Source organism: Falco naumanni, chromosome 1, assembly GCF_017639655.2.
Source record: "Falco naumanni isolate bFalNau1 chromosome 1, bFalNau1.pat, whole genome shotgun sequence".
Taxonomy (NCBI): domain Eukaryota; kingdom Metazoa; phylum Chordata; class Aves; order Falconiformes; family Falconidae; genus Falco; species Falco naumanni.
The window spans coordinates 19,978,270-19,996,179 of NC_054054.1; the positions used below are offsets into that span (position 1 = coordinate 19,978,270).

At 39.6% G+C, this 17,910-nt stretch overlaps 1 protein-coding gene across 2 annotated transcripts in view; it reads left to right on the forward strand.

The window, feature by feature from the left end:
* Positions 1 to 728: 728 nt before the first annotated feature.
* Positions 729 to 17,910, forward strand: part of TNIP3 (TNFAIP3 interacting protein 3) — a 61,475-nt gene continuing 44,293 nt past the window's right edge. For both annotated transcript variants that reach the window (XR_005826414.1, XM_040584123.1), the window contains exons 1-2: positions 729 to 809; positions 9,995 to 10,127. Coding sequence is in view for 1 of the 2 variants with exons in the window: in XM_040584123.1 (XP_040440057.1) it covers positions 802 to 809; positions 9,995 to 10,127 (141 nt within the window). In the remaining variant the exon portion in view is untranslated. The remainder of the gene's footprint in view (positions 810 to 9,994; positions 10,128 to 17,910) is intronic.

Here is a 17,910-nt window from a genome sequence, read left to right on the forward strand (position 1 = left end):
TGCTTTTTTTCCTGTTTAGAGTTTTCAACCAAAAGGGAATATCTAAATGTGGACTGTTTACTGTTACCCTGATGCTTGTTGTCCTTTCCACTGGAAGGAGGGGTGTTCTTTTTTTCTTCGCAAGTGCAGTGCTGGACAGTAGCTGGCCCTGACCAGAGGAAAGCTTGTTAGGAGCCTGTATAGTTTTTTGGACAACACATTCTTGCACAATAGCTCACGTATGGCTCCTTTTCTCTCAAAGTGATCTAGATCAGACTCAGTACTCAAATTCTCTTAAATATGGAGCAGTAGTTTTACTGGACACTTCCATGAAGCTTATGAATTTTCTGATCAGTGTGGGGACATGCTAGAGTGTTTGAGATAGTTAATTCTTTCAGGATGAATAATAAAAGCTCTTTTAGCAACATTTCCAATGTTCCTGTGGTGACTGGCAGCTTTGCTCCTTGGGTAGATTCTTGCTACCATAGCCAGAAACTGTTACTACTCCTACCCTTGCAAAACTGTCTCACACGGAGTGGTGGGCATCAGCGAGGGTGCTGCTGGAGAGGAAGAAGTAGATTCCTGGCCTGCTTGTCAGTCATGTATGGTATATGAAAACAGACATGCAGACCAGACATGGCTATCTCTTCTCATTGTAATAGTGTACTTAAATTTTTCTTCCTAGATGGTTAATCTTTTTATTTCCCCTTAAAGTCTGCTTTTCTTCCTCCCTTTTTCTAATAGATTCACTGTGAGCAGCTCAAAAGGAAGAATAAAAAAGCAGAGGAGCATCCAGAATTGTGCCCCCATCAGTGTGTTGAAATGGAAAGGTATTAACTATCTTAATTTTATGTGGAGAAACTTCTTTTACTTTTATTATTTAAAAAGTAATTTAAATTACATTATTGGAAATATATAGTTGAGTGTTTCCTGCATGTCAAACAATTTATCTGACAGAGACCCAGGTTAATACTTTTTTCCTCTGTTTTAATCTGTCCTGTGGAGATCTGTATCAGTTCTGTTTAAATAAGTGAAACATGGAAATTTTCTGTACTGAGGAGCAAAATCATAGAAAATAGTGTCAATTGGAAGGCACCTCTTGAGGTCATCTGGACTGACCTCCTGCTCAAAGCAGGGCTAGTTAGGTCATGTTACTCAGGGCCTGTCTAGGCGAGATCCAGATATTTCCAAGTATGGAGATTTCACAACCTCTTTGGGCACCTGTTCCTTCAGGAAATCATATTAGTTCTACTGATAATGGCAGTAAAAGAGCCATTGTAACATATAGAGATAGAGAAGTCACACTATGGCTGCAAACTCTAATGAGGCTGTGATGATGGCAACGCTTTTCTAAGACTGTCAGTGAGTAATAAGGAGCTTTAAGGAAATTGATAGTGCTGTGTACGTCAGTGAATACGGCTGTATTCAGTGAATATGGCTGTATTCAGCAAGATAACCTCTGGCAAAAAAAAATAAATTCTTTTTTAGGTAGCTGAGAGTGATTAAAAGGTAGTTTAGAAAGTATTTAGAAAGTATAGTGTGTTGATTTGAGAGAGAGATAAGAAAAATTGCTTTAAGGTAACTGTAGATTGTTTGGGGAAACTTAGGAAATAATACCTTACCCTTCTTTCTTGATGCAAGAAGTGTGTTTTCTCAGGTTAGTTTATTGTCAAGTAACTGGATTTGAAATCCCTCGCAGGCTGGGATTTCCATTTCTTCAAGACATTGTGAGCTGCTGCCACTGTAGTTTGACTCCAGCCTGTCTCTGGGAAGGGAGGGAAGTGCTAGGTTCCTCTCTGGTGTTGGCATCCCTGGTGAAACCATATGCCAATTTCTGGCAGTTCAAACCCTGGACCTGCGACGCAGACAGCCGTGCAGCAAGATTCCTCTGCTTTTCAGCTTGTCTGCCTAACAGCTACCACAAGCAAGACGTTGGCTTGACTTAACAGAGCTGGTTGTCCTCTGTCAGCTACTGTATGTTAAATTTCTTGGCTCCTTTCCAAATGGTATTCATCTGTTTATTCTGCTTGCACTGTTAGTAGATCACTGAAAATATTTCAGGTCTGTGTGGGAGATGCTGACCCAAATGAATCGTGGCTTTGTTTTCCTCCAAGGGTGCAGCCCGGCTGCAAGCCCAAGTCAGTAAGGTGTTGGGTGACACATCCACATCCTGGCTAAGGCTGAACTAGGAGGCAAAAGGGGATGTGGATAGGTCTAGTTCTGTTTGTGGTGATGCTTGATTTAGGAAAAGGAAAGAATAGTGGTGTAAATTTCATGGTTGATGTTTTTAACTGGTACTTGCATCACAATCTCAGTTTTCCACAGAAATGAGTACATCTAAGATCTGAATAGAATCATGGTGCTTAAACTGTATCTGTGGAGTGAGCACCCAGTCCAGAAAGGGCTGTGGGAGGGGGAACCATTTAAAAAAGGCACCTACTGTGGCTAGGAGAGTGTCTGTAAAGGTTTGTGAGCTTTTCTAACTATTGGTCTTCACAGAAAAAGAGAAAGCACTTGAAAATATCTAGATTCGTCTCTCTTCTTGTTTTTTAACTCTTAGCTTTCAGTTCTTTCAACACCTTCCTGGCATTGTCTGCCAGCTTTATGCATATGTGTATTTCAGTGGGGGAATTCATCTGCTCAGAAAGCATGTGCTAGTTGGTGGCTCTGCTTGGCTGAGCTTTCTATTTGATTGATTTTCATGGCAAAACTTCAGTTCCCTTGCCATTAGCGATCCACACGCAGCTACATGAGTCCTGGGTGATAAGTCTGCATGACAGTGCTCCTTTTACTGCTTCTCCAGGGAGACAGTCATCTGTAACTCACTCATGGCTCATTTAAAGCCTGAGAAAGTTAGTGAAAATAATTTAATTGGCTTTCCTGAGGTTTGAACTCAGCCCAAATGCTGTCCATCAGGAAGAAACCCAGTTGGTAGTATAATTAAGCAGAAGATCCAAGTGAAAGGGGAACGATGTTATATTCCTTATGTACAGTCTGTATGGGATATGGAAGTGAGGTGACAGCGTTGAAACCCTGTTGCAAAGGACAGGAAGCTCCAGGCATGGAGGGGAGAGGCACCATGTGATCAGTAACGTGTCATTTAACGTGAGCCAGCTAGTTGTTGTCTTCTTACATGTTGTGTATTTGTTAAGGGGAATAGTCAGACTGGGAGACTCTAAGTGCCTGTATATCAGTAGCTTTACTTCTCTCTTCACTGACATGGGATGGTTTATAGGTGCAGCTTCACTTAATCACTGGGCCCCCTTTTTTTTAGGAGGGGGGCTTATTTTCAGAGAAACCAGATGTGTTTCCATTAAGAACATGCACCTCTTGTTGTTGTGATTTGTGTAATTCTTAAAATTAAGCAAAACTATTAAAGAATAATTGTTTCTGTTCACATTAACAGCACACAACTTCTCCAGATGTGGCATTTGACAGCCAAGCAGCTGCTGGCTATTAAATGTGCCTTAAAAGCTCCATTTCTTTGTCATAAAGGGAACAGAAGTGTAGGGACGTTTATGGGGTGATAGGCAGATGTTTTGGCTACATCAGATTTGAGCGAAAGTTTAAGTGGTTTCTCTGCTATAGTCGCAGTGTGTACATGTTTTAACCCATATAATTCACCTTGCCTCGTGGAACTCTCTTCTTGGGACTGGAGTAAGATTATTTCTAATCTCACACTTACCTCCCAAGCAAATGCCAGCACTTTTTTCGCAACATCTGGGACATCTCACTCTGAAGACAGTGCAGTTCTGCTAGGTGGATCTCAGCTGTTAGTAGTGGCAGGCTTTTGAAATACTGGGTTGATTTTTTTTGTTGAAACTTGAACTAAAAAATTAAGTTGGAAATAATTGGAAATAATTTGTTGCTTTTTTAAAAAAATAACATAAAAAACCCCAACCCCCCACAACTTTCTTTTTAAGTATACCCTCATAATTGTCAAAGACAATTTTTGTGTTTGTATCAGCACAGTACATTTTATGCCCAATAAACTGCTTTTTATGGTGGTACATGTGAGATGGAACATAGAACAAGTGGAGCTCAATTTCAAGAGATCTGGCTCAAATTCCCAAGCCTAAACTCTGAGCGGAGATCCACTTGCTGGGTGTTGAGTGCTGGAATAGCACCACTGATCCTTAGGGAGCTACACTACATTGTAACTATTCACTATTAGCTCAGGATCTGCTAATCTTGTAAGAGCTCCTAAGGTTGAAAATTTTTTTGTCTGTAACAAATGTCTCTGTTTTCTTGGCAAAATTTAGTTCGTCCCATCACTTCTTGGACCGGAAGTTTTGTCATTTAGTCTTAACTGGGTAAGCTTTTAATATAAAAATCCCAACGTTTACACGAAAAAAATCTGAGTTCTACAGAACTGAATTACAAGAGAGCAAAAATCCTTTAAAATCATATGGAACATAAAGGAACAGGCTAGTTCTACAGATAAACGATCACTTTTAAGAATTATATGCCTAACTTTATTCCTATTTTGTCTACTTCTAAATATTCTATAATCCAGATCTCTCTGTCCCATATTCTAAAGGCCTGTTTCTGAAATGAAGTGCATTATCATAAATAGGGGAAATATTAGCTGAAGTGGTTTGCCTTGAAATATGTGACATTTTTTTGTTTATCTGAACCAGTTCATCCTCTATAATTCAAATGCAGAATTTTATTTCTTGCTGTGGATCTGCTCCTTGGGTTTTGTCAAGCAAGAATCTTATGTCCTAAATGCCCACCCAAGGGGATGAAGCATATGTTTAACCCCTAGACTCTGGAATTCATTTCCCGTCAAAATATGACTCCGTGGTGTTAGCGTCTGGCTGTAAATCCTGACTTAAAACCTTTTTTCACAATTGTTTATGGTATGTATTTGTGCTTTCACCAATTGCACAAGAATGACCCCAGCACACCAGCCTTGAAATTATTATTTCGGAGTTGTATGCCTCCAATATTAGTATTTTGCAATAAATGTCTGGGGCATGTTGTAGGTATTTCCATTGTTGCTACATAACTGCTATTAGTAAGTAATAATGCCGGTTCCCAGTGAAAACCAGGGAGAGCTAAGAGCTCACAAATGGTACCAGCTGCAGAGCTGGGACTCTTCATGGGACTTGTACCTGGCTCTTTGATAAACATCTATTTCTTGGCCATCAATCTATGCTGCTGCAAGCCAAAAGCATGTGGCTCATCAAAAGAGCATGGGGCAGGCCATGAGGAGCTGAACTGGTTGCTGCTCCATAATGAAAGTGTATATTAGTGGGAGTTGTTCTGTCTACTGCTTATTCTCCTGACCAGAAAAAGATGAACTGCAAGGAGTGCCCTTGATGCTATTAGAAGCTGCTGGTGTCCACATATCATGCTTCCTTTCCCATGGCATCATATTTTGGCTTTAGTTTTGGGCCAAATAAAAGTTTTGCTCTGACTCAGTTACATGCATATTTTAACAAAATTCCCTGTGTGTGTACAGCCAGCACTTCATTGCTTGACCTTGTGAGGATGGATAGACAGCATGGTTTATTTAGTTGAGTGGCATTGACCTGTGTAGGAATTTTGCTCCCATTCACATACAAAGCATGTGTGGGGCACAATTTTTCGTCTGGTTCCCAGCTGAAAAACTGAATTGCTGTAAAAAGTATGCAGCTTTTTATAAATAATTAATTACAAAAAGCCAACAGAAGCTAGAAACTGAAATGGCATGAAGATATACCATTAGGCAAAAAGTGAAAAACATTTTAAAGGCAACTAGATGAATATGTGGGAGGAATGAAAAATTCTTTTATGTGGTGCACTGTTACGTCTCTAGTAGTTGAAATCCTGCATGGGTATGGCAACTTGCAAACCAAAGAGAACAGGCAGGCCTAATTTCTTATTTTTGGAGGATGTGACTAGAGGATATTGTTTACTACTTTTCAGATATGACATGAAAATTATGAGTAAGGTTTGGTGCTCTCCTTTTCCTGCAATCTGCTAAAACTTATGCTGGGAGACCGGCTCCCTTCGTTATATCTTAGGGTTTGCTTCCATGTGAAATGTCTTGATTTTCCCCAAAAAAGGCAATTTAGCAACTAACTTAGTTTACGAAGAGGAGTTAATAGTCTAATCTTTTATTGGCTACTGCATTACCATAACATGCTATGTAAGTGGGATGAGTTGTGTATTTTTTGTACGTTCATATACTTCAGAAAGCTTTTGCGCATGACAGGATATACTTTGTCCTATACAACCATGTGAAAATGCTTTTAATGTTCTCTGATGGTTGATTTTACAAAAGGTAAAAACCTGGATCTCCCAAATTTGAATGAATTTCATTTTAACGATTTTTTTCCCCTAACAGATTGCCTATTTGAATAATGCAATTATTAAAAACCAAAACACCAGATTTTAGAAAACATTGGCAACAGTGTAGAACAGTAAGGGTATTAATAATGCAGAAACATACCTGTGAACTTCACCAAACCAAAAATAGTTTTGAAAAAATTGCTTTGGATCTATACACCAGTTTTGATTAATGTTTTACATCACAATAAATACATCCCTATAATTATCGAAGTGGCTACTATTAAAATACAGATAAATGGAGTAAGAGCTTCTGGTTGGAAGACCTCAATCAAAAAACTGAGGGAAAACAGAATGCACTGAGAGATCCAGTCAATGAAGTAATTTTCTGACTTCTGTGATGATGTAGAAACATGTGGATGTTACAGAGCAGCAATCAATTTGTAGGGATTTGAGTCTTCTGTAGTTCCCTTTCTTTAGCTAAGCACAGCTGGTCCCTGCTCTTGCCCACGTACTCCTAAGCCTGGAAAGGAGAATGCAGGAGACTGAAACAGGGTGGGAGCAGCCAGAGGTGAGCATCATTTACAGCCACAGTGTCAGACAAACGGTGAGGAGAAAGGAATGGTTGCTTCCTGGCTGAAAAGAAATATTTAAAGCCAGTCCACCATATTTATGGAGTATTTCCCAGTTTGATTCACACACTGATCTCGGGAGGCTGTGGTCACCCATCTTCCCTCGCTGTGGCTGAACCAGCAGCAGAGATAAGTGCAGCCTGCCTAAATGCTGCTGCACTCCTGCCAAAGATTGCTGTGTATCTTTTACTGTCCTCAGGACTGCCCCTAGACATTGCTCCTTTATTTTGAACAGTGGTTTTAGTCTAAGCTGCATTATTTGACTTAAAACAGTTTAAGAAATGTTGACTACTTTTACCTAGCTAGGTGAGTGGGTTGTGCTGGCAGCTGGGATGGTAATTTGCAGTAGAGAGGTCATAAAGGTAGAAAGTGGCTGGGGCTGTAGGGGAGTTAAACTCTGGCTGGCTATGCTGCAGCTGGAGCAGGATGTGTCACAGCAACCTTGGACAATGAGCAAAATAGCCCTTCACCAGAAGCCACTTGTAGGCCAGTTTTTTCCCTCAGCTAAGCAGTAAGCTGGTTGCTCTACTAATCTCATACAGAAAGAGGAGAGCAAATAGCCTACCTTCGGTTGCCTAGGCACAGATAAAAAACCTGACATTTTGAAAGCACGGTCTGAAAATACTGGCCTGTGGTTTTAGTGGCTCTGTCTGAAATCCTTTGATACTGTCAGTAACATTCCTCCTTGCTTTACTTAACCTCTCCCTTCCTTTTGCCATATTTCTAGGGGCTCTAAGAAAGCTACAGCAATAATTTCTGCCTTACTATGCAAATATAATTTCATGCACTTTTCCTAAATCTGCACCATGAATGACTGCTTCTGTACTGTGGCTTTTCAGTTCTTCTGAGCATCCTCAAAAGCACTGAGTGCTCTGCACAGTGTATGTCTGATTCTCTTACACAAAGCCATCTCAGGCTGGGTCAGGCATGGAAGCCCAAATGAGCAGAGTATGGTGTTTACTAGAGAAGTGCACTTGAGAGAAAAGAGGTGTTGATATGATGTTGCAAAGTTTGTATTATGCAGCTGATTAAAAATGAAGGCTGTAAGCAGAATGCTTGGTCATGCTGCTGCCCAAGAATTCATTCTCCAGGAACCTCAGCACAGAATTGCTTAAAAAAGAAAAAGTGCCACTTGTGCTGGTCTACCCATCCACGATTTGGCAATATTTAGTGAGGCAGAAAAGGGCTGGATTTCTTTTTGCAAGGTTCGTTGTTTTCCTTCTGTAGCTTTCTTCACGAGCTGCCACGTGGTGGCTGTGCTGCTGGGGCTTACCTGCCACCCACATGCAGATGAGGCTTTGAAAACTGCCATGAGTGTTCTGAGCAGCTGCAGCTTGCTGCACTGCTGTGAAGTTCATGAAAATGTGCATTGGGAAGATCATTTTCTTAGTCGTCATGGCTTTGAAAGGGAGTTATGGCCAGTTACAGTTTTCTAACAAAAGATAGTTCTCTCTTCAGTTAGATATGCTTGTACTCCCTGTGAACTCCCACTAGTTGCTGTATTGTTTGGGTTAAAAAAAAAAAATAAGGCAAAATGTTACTACAAAGAAACATGTTTCTGCAGAGAAGAAAAATAATGTGATGTGTTCTACTGCTTCAGGAACTTCCAGTGCTAAAAAACCCTGGTCTTGGTTCCTTGTGTAAAAGTCCTGTTTCCCTGTGCCATATGTCTAGTTCTCAAAACACGTCCAAGTATCTCTTTTTCTGCCATGAAACTTGTTGCAGGCAGGCTTCATGGCAGCTCTGAAACTGCCACGAAATTCTAGCTTGTCCAACTACTAGGTGGCAAGTAAAAAAAAAAAAGGCTCTTGAGTTTTACTTGTCCTTATTTGCTACAGTTGGTACTTTGTTGTAGTACCTCTGCATATGATTTTGCCTTCATGCTTAATGAAAGTACATTTTTGTTACAGTCTCTTGTGTTGCAAATATCGAGAATACAATGAATCATTTTATGCTATCAGCACAAAATTCACCACACTTATTTACTTGTAGTTAGGACAGATGGGTTTGTTTATTGGATAATTTTACCAGTTGCCAACTTTTATCAGTTGCCAGTGTTGTCAGCTTCAGGAGTTTCTTCAGAACCTGCAGTGCAATCCCTGTGGATTGCCTGTATAAACTGCAATAAGTATAACTGATAAAATTCTTACTGCTTTCAGTTTTTCTGGTAGTTCAAATGAAGAGTTTAGTGTTCTCTGTCTAAATCAAGAATTTTGCTATAGCAGGTTGGTGATACTTTCGAGGCTTACAGTTTGCTTTCTGGTCGTGCATTACTTATATTTAGAGTTGGTTTAAGCTCATTAGGAAATGAAGGTCTGAACTTGCAAGACATGAGTATTTCTTGAAAACCTGGGTTGGTCTAGGGCTTTTGGGTGTTTGTTTTATTTATGCCTCAATCCATTCTCTGAAAGTCACGTTCCACCATTATGGTGTATCAAGGGAACCAGCCCTAATTGTTAGTTCTGCAAATTTGGAGCAAGCCCTTAAGTGCACATGAGTCCTGTGTGTACTTAGCAAACAAATGGAATGAAAAAAATTTTCCCAACAAACACATATAATTCAGTTTTCACAACAGACCAATTCTTACAAGATACAAATGTTTTTAAAAGGAACTTTCAGGAAGACAAAAATTGAAAATCTAATACTAACTGTTGCAGCAAACAAAATGTTCCATCAAGAAACTGAATGGAGCACCTAGTTTTGGAATTCAAAATTTATTTAACATTTTGATTGCATTTTTGTTAAAGTTGAATTTAAAATTCTTGACACTGCGGGTGAGTGGGTGGGATTAAGAGCACATGACAGTCTTCATACAATCGCCAGAAGGGTCCACTTGTATTTTGTAGATGCAAGTTAGTAAAATTCATAAAGATTGCTTAGTGTAAATATTTTAAAATTAATTTCTGCCGCAAAGCATTTGGAGATTGCCTGTGTGACACTGCTCTAGTGCTCTCTGATTGTGTACCAGGAAGGAAGGTAGCAGAAGCTTGGTGCAGGACTACCTCTGCTGTCTGCACTGTCACATTCAGAAGACAACTGACAAATTTAGCTTCTCTGCACTTCCAGTTTTGGTGTGAAGTTTAACATTGCTATTTCTTTCTAAGCAGGTGCGAAAGTAAAGAGCTTGATGTTGAAATAAGGAACCTGATAGAGAAGAGTAACAGTTACCAGTCATGTGAGGACCCTGAACCTATTGCCCAAGAGAGTCCGAACCCCCAGAGAACTTCATCTTCCCTTAAGGTAAACGCAATCTGCTTTTGCAATGTTTATCTGCCAGGAAAGAACATTCAGGGGATGTTCCCTGGGTGGCTTGATTATGCATGAAACTTTGATTTCTGAAATGATGCAATTAACTTGCTACACTTTTTTTTTAATGATACAGCTACTTTTTGTTATGAGGAAGACTGAGAAGATGTGTTTTATAGTGCTTTAAAAGGTCAGCTAAACCTGCTGATTATCCAAAATGACACCCTCTGTAGCCAGCTGTGTCTTTGGATAACACAAATCCACTAAACTGTATATACCCAGAGCACTGGCATTTATTGAAGTTGTTGCATTTGGTAGTTGTGATTTAACTGAGAGTGAGCAGAGATGTGGGAGACAAAGATCTTTGGAAGTGTCAGAAAGGCTTTTAGATAAATAGGAAGAAAGAAGAAGAATAAAGATGATTCAAACCTATACTTCTGTGGTATTGCAAACAGAAAATTGTAAGCCATCTGCTAAGATGGTTGTCTTGGCTTGCAGTGAAGCAGCAGTTAACAAGCATGACAGAAACTTGTTCTAGGTTTCCCTCTCGGTTTCCCTCCTCTTTCCTGAAATAGCAAGCTGCTTTTTGTTGTGCAGTAAGAGGACAAAAGGAAATTCCTGTTTTCTCCAAACTGGGAAAGGGAGGACTGAGAGGTGGGGAGGAGTAATTAAGTCCTGAATACCATCCACCTGCAAGGGGTGACACATGCACCTGCCTGTGTGACTCCACTATGGGGGTGGGGGTGGGAAGGGGGTGAAGGCTGGGCCCCAAGGTGTGATGCAGAAAATTGATGAGGAGGTAAAGAAGAGATGACTCTCTTCCATGAAATCCAAAATTACACATAGCTCTTTTCACATGTAAACTGCTATCTCCAAAATGACTCATGATCTTGAGATATGAAGCTGTGCTGAGCATAAGGAGATGCCCCTTGAATTAGAATTATTCTAATTCAAATGGATTTTTGAATTAGAATTTTGAATTAGAATTAAATGCTGAATGTGTTGAGCATAAGGAGATGCCTCTTGAATTAGAATTATTCTAATTCAAATGGATTTTTGAATTAGAATTTTGAATTAGAATTAAAAATGGAATTACAAACAGTGAGAAGCCACAGGGAGGAATGGGGATTCCCAGCTGCAGGGGAGGAATAAGCATGGTGAAACAGAAGTCAGTGCAGAATCAAGTAGCATTGAGCTATGAAATTAAAGGGCAGAACAACAGTAAGCCACAAATAGTCTGCAGAAACCCCTGGTTCCCCATGTTAGCCTCCCTCCAACAGAAGGAGATGTAGGAAAGGATTTGGAGGATGTGGGGAGGAAAAAAAAAAGGAAGTGCTCACCTCAACCGTTTCTGTGGGATGCTTCAGTGTTTTACACAGAATACCGTGGCAGTATTTCATTTGTAGTGCTTTGCTTTTTTTAATGTTTTTTGCATTTATAGCATTCATTTGGCCATGAAAGATGTGTGTGTGGTTTTCATAGCTTAAAGGAGGAAGATTTATGATATTTCTGCACTAGAAACATGCTGCTATTTTTAATTTATACTTCTAAGTTGAACAGCTTTTCACTTTGGCTGGTTAGTGAGTTGGTCTTCAAGTGGGTGACAGCTTGACAGTTGCGGTGAGCTCCAAAAACCTCAGTGTAAGATCTAGGAGTACCTGTCTTGGATTGTGTGTTTTGGAAAATAAAGCAATATTTTTAGGTATACTTTCAATTATGAAGGTTATAAAATTGTATTACTCCCCCCCCCCCCCCCCCAACAAACAGAAAAATGTCATTTTGTGAAATTAGAATCTGATGTAGACTTAAACGAAGGGGAGCACTCTATATTTATAATGAAACAAAATTGTACGCTTCCCTATAGTGTTGGTTGTTCATCGGGACGTTTCTTGGCAAAGACAGCAAGTCGTTTTTAGTCTGATTTTTTTTTTTCTGGAGTGAAAAGTATAAATTGGACACTACATAATGGCATTTCCTTCTGAGTTTAAATCACTTTATTATTTCTCTAAATCTGTAATTTTTTTATTATCTGCAAATGTCTGTAAACAAATTCCCTTTTCACTAGGATTTTTTTTCCATAAAAATACATAATATTATTGTGGTTTTAAAGGCAAACATTTGAGAGAGGGGAAACACAGGTCTGCAGAATAAACTAATCCTCAGCACATTCTTCAGCCTACAATTCCTTTATCTGTAGTATTTTAGTTGCACCTTGTCATGATGCTATGTTCCCCGCAGTGGGAGAGGGAGGAGATTACAGAAAAACATCCTTACAAGCAGGTCACAGTGGTTAGAGCCTGTTGGTGTACTTGGGTCCCTGACACCGACATACAGTCTATTGGTCTAATATAAGGGACTTGGGCACCTGTGTCCCTACATGTAGTTTGTCTGGGTGAGCAAACTGGGTGTTTTAAGTGTTAAGCTGAAATGAGAGGTGAGACATTAATGTGACATCATTATTTTATACTGATTTAAGCTCTTCTCAGTTTATTGAAATATATTTACTTTTTCTAGAGCCATTGACCAGAAAAGGGAAACATATGATGAAGTCTTTTACAGATTAGAACAATTGATAATTTCTAATCTACATGTACTTATCTATTCCCCCTGTCTTCTGTAACATCACTTATTGCTGTGATGTGCAGCCGGAGTGTATGTGAACGAGAAGGATTGCAAACTCCAGTCCTGCAGAGGCCATAATCTGTGAAAATGCCTGTTCTCAAAACATACCTCAGGAGGGAAAGGGTTCGTTGTTCTGTCTTCTACAGAGGGCAAAGCTGAGGGCCAAAAGGATCAGGCAGTTTGCTGTTTTAATATCAGAAATCAAAGAAACGTTTCTTACCACAAAAAAGCAGCTTCTTTGTTCAAATTTAACTATAAAACTGATTACATTCAACTGGAATAAGCTAATACAAATATTGCTAAAAAGTACTCATGCAGAGTGTTTTCAGTAAGTTTAGGGCTTTATCAAGATTATACACACAAAAAGGATGTTTTCTGTGGGAGGTAAGGGCAGACAAAAGTATCAGATAGGAAGGGAAAAATAGCAACTAAAATAGCGGTGTGTCAACATAAAGTTGACAGAGATAATATATTTAATGGGATCAAATGGTAAAAAAAACCCCAACAAACAATAAACTTTCAAGCAGATAAACTGTTGAGTGTGAAGCAAGAAAGTAAAGATTTCCATTTAAAGGCTATCTGTACTTGCAACAACTATGTTTTAAAACTCTGAATGGCTTGTTTGCTACAGTTAAAAATTGTCATCCAATTATTGTTCCATGAAACTGGGATTTTCATTATCAGGCCTGAGTTTGCAAATGCTTTGGTACTTGAGTTGCATGCCCTTACGGTTCATCTCATTGGCAACGATGGGAAACAGTGGATAAAAGAAATCCTGAAACAGAAGCCTGGGCTATGTTTTACTTACTCTGAGAACACATCTTGCTCTAATTTTTTCTGGTTCCCACATATTAAGGCACACATTTGCATCTGCACATATTTTTCTGTTAGAGTGAATACCTAACCAAACAGCACAAAAAGTTAAGGCTGACATACTTAAGGGAAAATCCCTTTCTATCACACTTCTGTGGGTGAAACACGTGGACCAGGTTTAGACAGGAAGAGGTAGATTCTTCTTCAGGTGTAAGAGCTGATTTTATTCTTCAACTAAAATCTCTCACTTCTTGTCATTTCACCATGTTCACCAGAATGGGAAAAAGGGTTGCAGTGGGTATTGTAGCAAGCACTGGTGGCTAAGAGCAGCCTCAGGAAAAAAGCCAAAAGCAAAGCCCAACCAAAACATAAGCAAACAGAAAGCTCCCCAGAAGACAGCAAATTTTAACCCAGGTAGTCGCAGAGTAAATCTAGCTTCTACAATTCTGCAACTGAACAGTACAATAAATTAAAAAATAAACAAACAAAAGCCCCCACACCCAACAAATCTTACAGCAGGTACCTGATGAGCTAGAAAGAAAAAATAAATTTTAAAATTATCATTTTGTCATCATCAAGGAAAGATTGAACTTTTACTTGAATCAAGTAATGATTCTTGGTTTCACTGCAGTTACTGAATAGACAGAATTTTCAGAAACTAGTGGCTTTCATTATCTTGATTTGTGAGTGCCTATTTCGTAACACTGTAACAGAAGCCTTTCCCAGAATAAAGATCCAGCACTCTGAAAATGAGAACTTTTTATCTTCTTGTGGTGCTGATGCTTGTGAGAGGATTCAGTGTTGGCCACAGCTCCAAGGCTTTGATTTTTCTTCCGTTGCAAGCTTTCCAAAGACGACTAAAAGGCTTTTACACTCAGAAAGGTCAGGTCTTCCTAGAATACAAACTAAGGTAATTCTCTTTTTTAAACAGAAGAAAAAAAACCCAACTTCAAAGCTGCTACTAAAAGAAATTACAGAATATTACAGAAAGAGAATAGAAATGAGTAAAAGGCTTCTAAGCAGTTCAATTCACTTTGCCCTTGCAGGCAGGGTCGTATGCTACACTTGTGAGTTTCTGAGGAGCAGCAAATCCTGCCCAGTCCCATTTGCTTCCTGGGAAGCCTTTTCCATACCTGGTACCCGACTGGTTTATTCTTGCTCCTCAGAGCAGTCACTCTGCAGGAGCTTCTGGCTCCCAGCTCCCTGCCAGGCGTTCCTTGCAGCCACACTCCAAAGTATCTGAAACTTTCTTCCCTGAGTGTGCTCAAACTGTGCTCAAGAGGTTGTTTTCTCTTTCCACCCCGGTCTTTAAAGTAATACAAGACAGCTGTGAACAAAAAGGAAAGATAAACCAGGTACCATCTGTCATAATGATCAGAGCGGCCTGATGAGTTTTGAAAAATACATGGCTAATTCTCTTCTGTCACCATTGCCTGTAGCATGGAGAAAAATGCAAAGGATTATGCTTTGTAGCTTAAGTGTGTGAGTATGAATGGGGAATAAAAAAAGGAGTTTGAAGAGTGGGAGAAAGTTAGGTAAAGGTCCTACTAAGAATTCATGCTGATTAAGAGAATTTAAATGTTTTAAATTATGATTCAGACATTACAAAAGGTTTCAGACTATGAGTCAAACTTGCAGGTGCAGATTTGCTCACTATAACATTAACACATTTAGTCATGTTTTGATCAGTCCCTGTAATAGAGAACAGTGGGAGCCAAGGAACAGAAGGGCTCATATGGATATTAAGAAAGCATTTTTATAATACATATAGAAGAGAAATTATCAACCACTCTTCTTGGAGCAGCCAGATCTGACCAGCTCTCCAAAGACAGAAAGTGGTCATTCTTGTTGTATTAACTTCATTTTCTTAAGCTACTGAACTTCACTTGCTTATCTGGAGAGCAGACTTTGATCCATTTCTCTCCTTTGTATTCCATGTTTACTCAAAGTGTGCTCAAATGTAAAGAGAAGTTTGTATTCAGCAGTGGTTGATGCTACAATTGCATGTCACAGCCCAGCAGCAAGAGTACTGATGTTTTGTTTCCTTGTTGGGGATGGATAGAAAGAACATGTGAAGGAAGTGACTTTCTGGAGAGAGAGTGGAAGGAGAAGTAAGGGGTGAGAAATGGATGAAAAGAGAATATAAGTTAGTTACGCTCTTGGTCTAAAACGTGTGATGGACACCAGCCAGATAAAGAGCTGTATGTCTGTGTATTTTAGGGACGCTATATAAAGTAACACAGATTTGTACACTGCAGACTGTGGTGTGGTTTTACATGTGTGTGTGGAGAAGTTAGAGGCAGTTATCCTGTAAGAGGTTGCCAGGTTTCTATTTCTCCTGCTATTCCCTGCAGTGTTTTCTTGTGATTTTTTTTTTTTTTTTTTTTTTTAGTGTAACCAGTAAATCTCATGACACAAACCGACTAGTTCATTTAAAGAGGAAGAGGTGAAACAGTCAGGGAAACCAAGGTTCATGCAAGCATTAGATTGGGTTATATAAAACTTGCTGACCAGTTTGTCACTGCTGTTACATCACATTTAGCAAGTCTTGATTTTGCTCTTTAGCAGCTAATGTAGGTATGATTTCCCCACAGTAAAATCTGATTTTTAGTGTCTGTGACAAGAGTGACTAGATTTTCTCCCCAAGGCCTTTATTGCAGTGTTAGAGATGGCACTGATTTGCATGGCAGTGTCAGGGTACTGCGCATGTCTGAAGTGCCGTTTCAGTCTCTGGCTGCAAGAGTGGTTCCCGGGGAACACTCACCTTTGTTCATGCCAATGGATGTCCCCTCGGCACACTGCACAGCTGACATCATTCCCACCGTGCAGAACAGGCACACTGGGTTTCTCCTTGGGTATCTTCTCTGCTTTTCTGTAGGTATTTACTGAACAGCGCAACACCTAGCAAACATACACTGCCTTGCCTTTGGACAACACTGCTGTCTGTTTTCCTCCAAAATTTACTTCTTTGTAGACACCTTCTTCAGCTGTCACTTTTGCTACCTGTGAAGCTTCCTGATCTTCCTGTGACTGTGAAGTACTAGAACAAATTTTCCTCCAAAATGTTGAGCTGATCTGGTTATGTTTTGCAGGCTGGAAAATTTTAACAGCCTCTTGAAAGTTTGCTTGTATCTGTAAATGTTTTTTTAGGTTTGCCACTGCATTTACAGTCTGATCTTCAACTAGAATTCTCCAATCAATTTGAAACTGCATATTTGATTTAATAGCTTCAAACCAAATATAAATTCCTTAAAAATATATATATATTTACTTCTGAGTCTGATAGTTGTCAAAAAGAGTCCTCCTTTCAAGGATTTTTATATATCTCAGATTTCTGAAGTGCTGTTGTGCAACTAAGTTGTTCTTCATGGTGTAGCAGTAGACTGATAAACAAATAGTGTCTTTATCTCCAGAATACCAAAGAAAATTAACGTTGTGATCCCTTGTATTTCTTTTCAGCGCTGTTAACTGTTTTCACAGAGACAGACAACGGTTTTTCTTTAACCTCTCCCAGTTTTTGCTGGAAGAAGAAGAGCTTTTTTTTTTTTTTTTTTTTTGTTCCCTACTCATTGGTATTTTTTCTGTTCATGTAGATTTTAGAGATACTCTTCTCTTCGTTACTCCATACTATTCTTATGTAGCAGTCACTACAGAAAAGCACTTGGGAGGGACGGAACAAAGTACTGATCTCGCAGTGAACAGCACTGTTGCTCTTGAACATCATGTTGCTGCCCTTGAGACGTATTTCCTATCAAGTCTCTTAAAAGGCACTGACTTTAGGCACTGTGTGAAGGGGCATCAGCGTTACCCGTATGAATGCTAAGCTTGCCTAGCTAGGCACTGAAGAGTACTTAATGTCATTTCTAGTCTGCCATATTTTGTGTAAGAAACTTGTAATGAAGAGCAATAGCTAAGGCTCTACAAGAAAATTTGGCGCTGATTTTAACATTTATACATAGATTAGAAGGCCAGTAACAAAGCTAGGAGCTTCCACATAGGCACGCCTAGCTCGGAGCTTATTGTTTGTTAGCAGGGAGCAATACATCTTTCAAACAAGATGGTAACGTTAAATGATACACAAGGCCAGTATAAATTGCATTCACTGACAGTGCCAAGCTGCATGCAAACAACAGCTATTTCAGCAAACAGCAAAACTTGACTCAGAACTCTCATGCATAGCCCTAGTGTGGGACAGACAGTGGTTGTTGCTGCTTAGTCACTATGGCAGGCTCACAGAGAGTGAAAGTGGACAAATGTGCAAGTCATTTTGGCATGGAAAGCAGGAGATGTGGAGACGCTGTTGCTGTTCTAGCCTCTACTCTTCCAGGAGCTTCACCTTCTC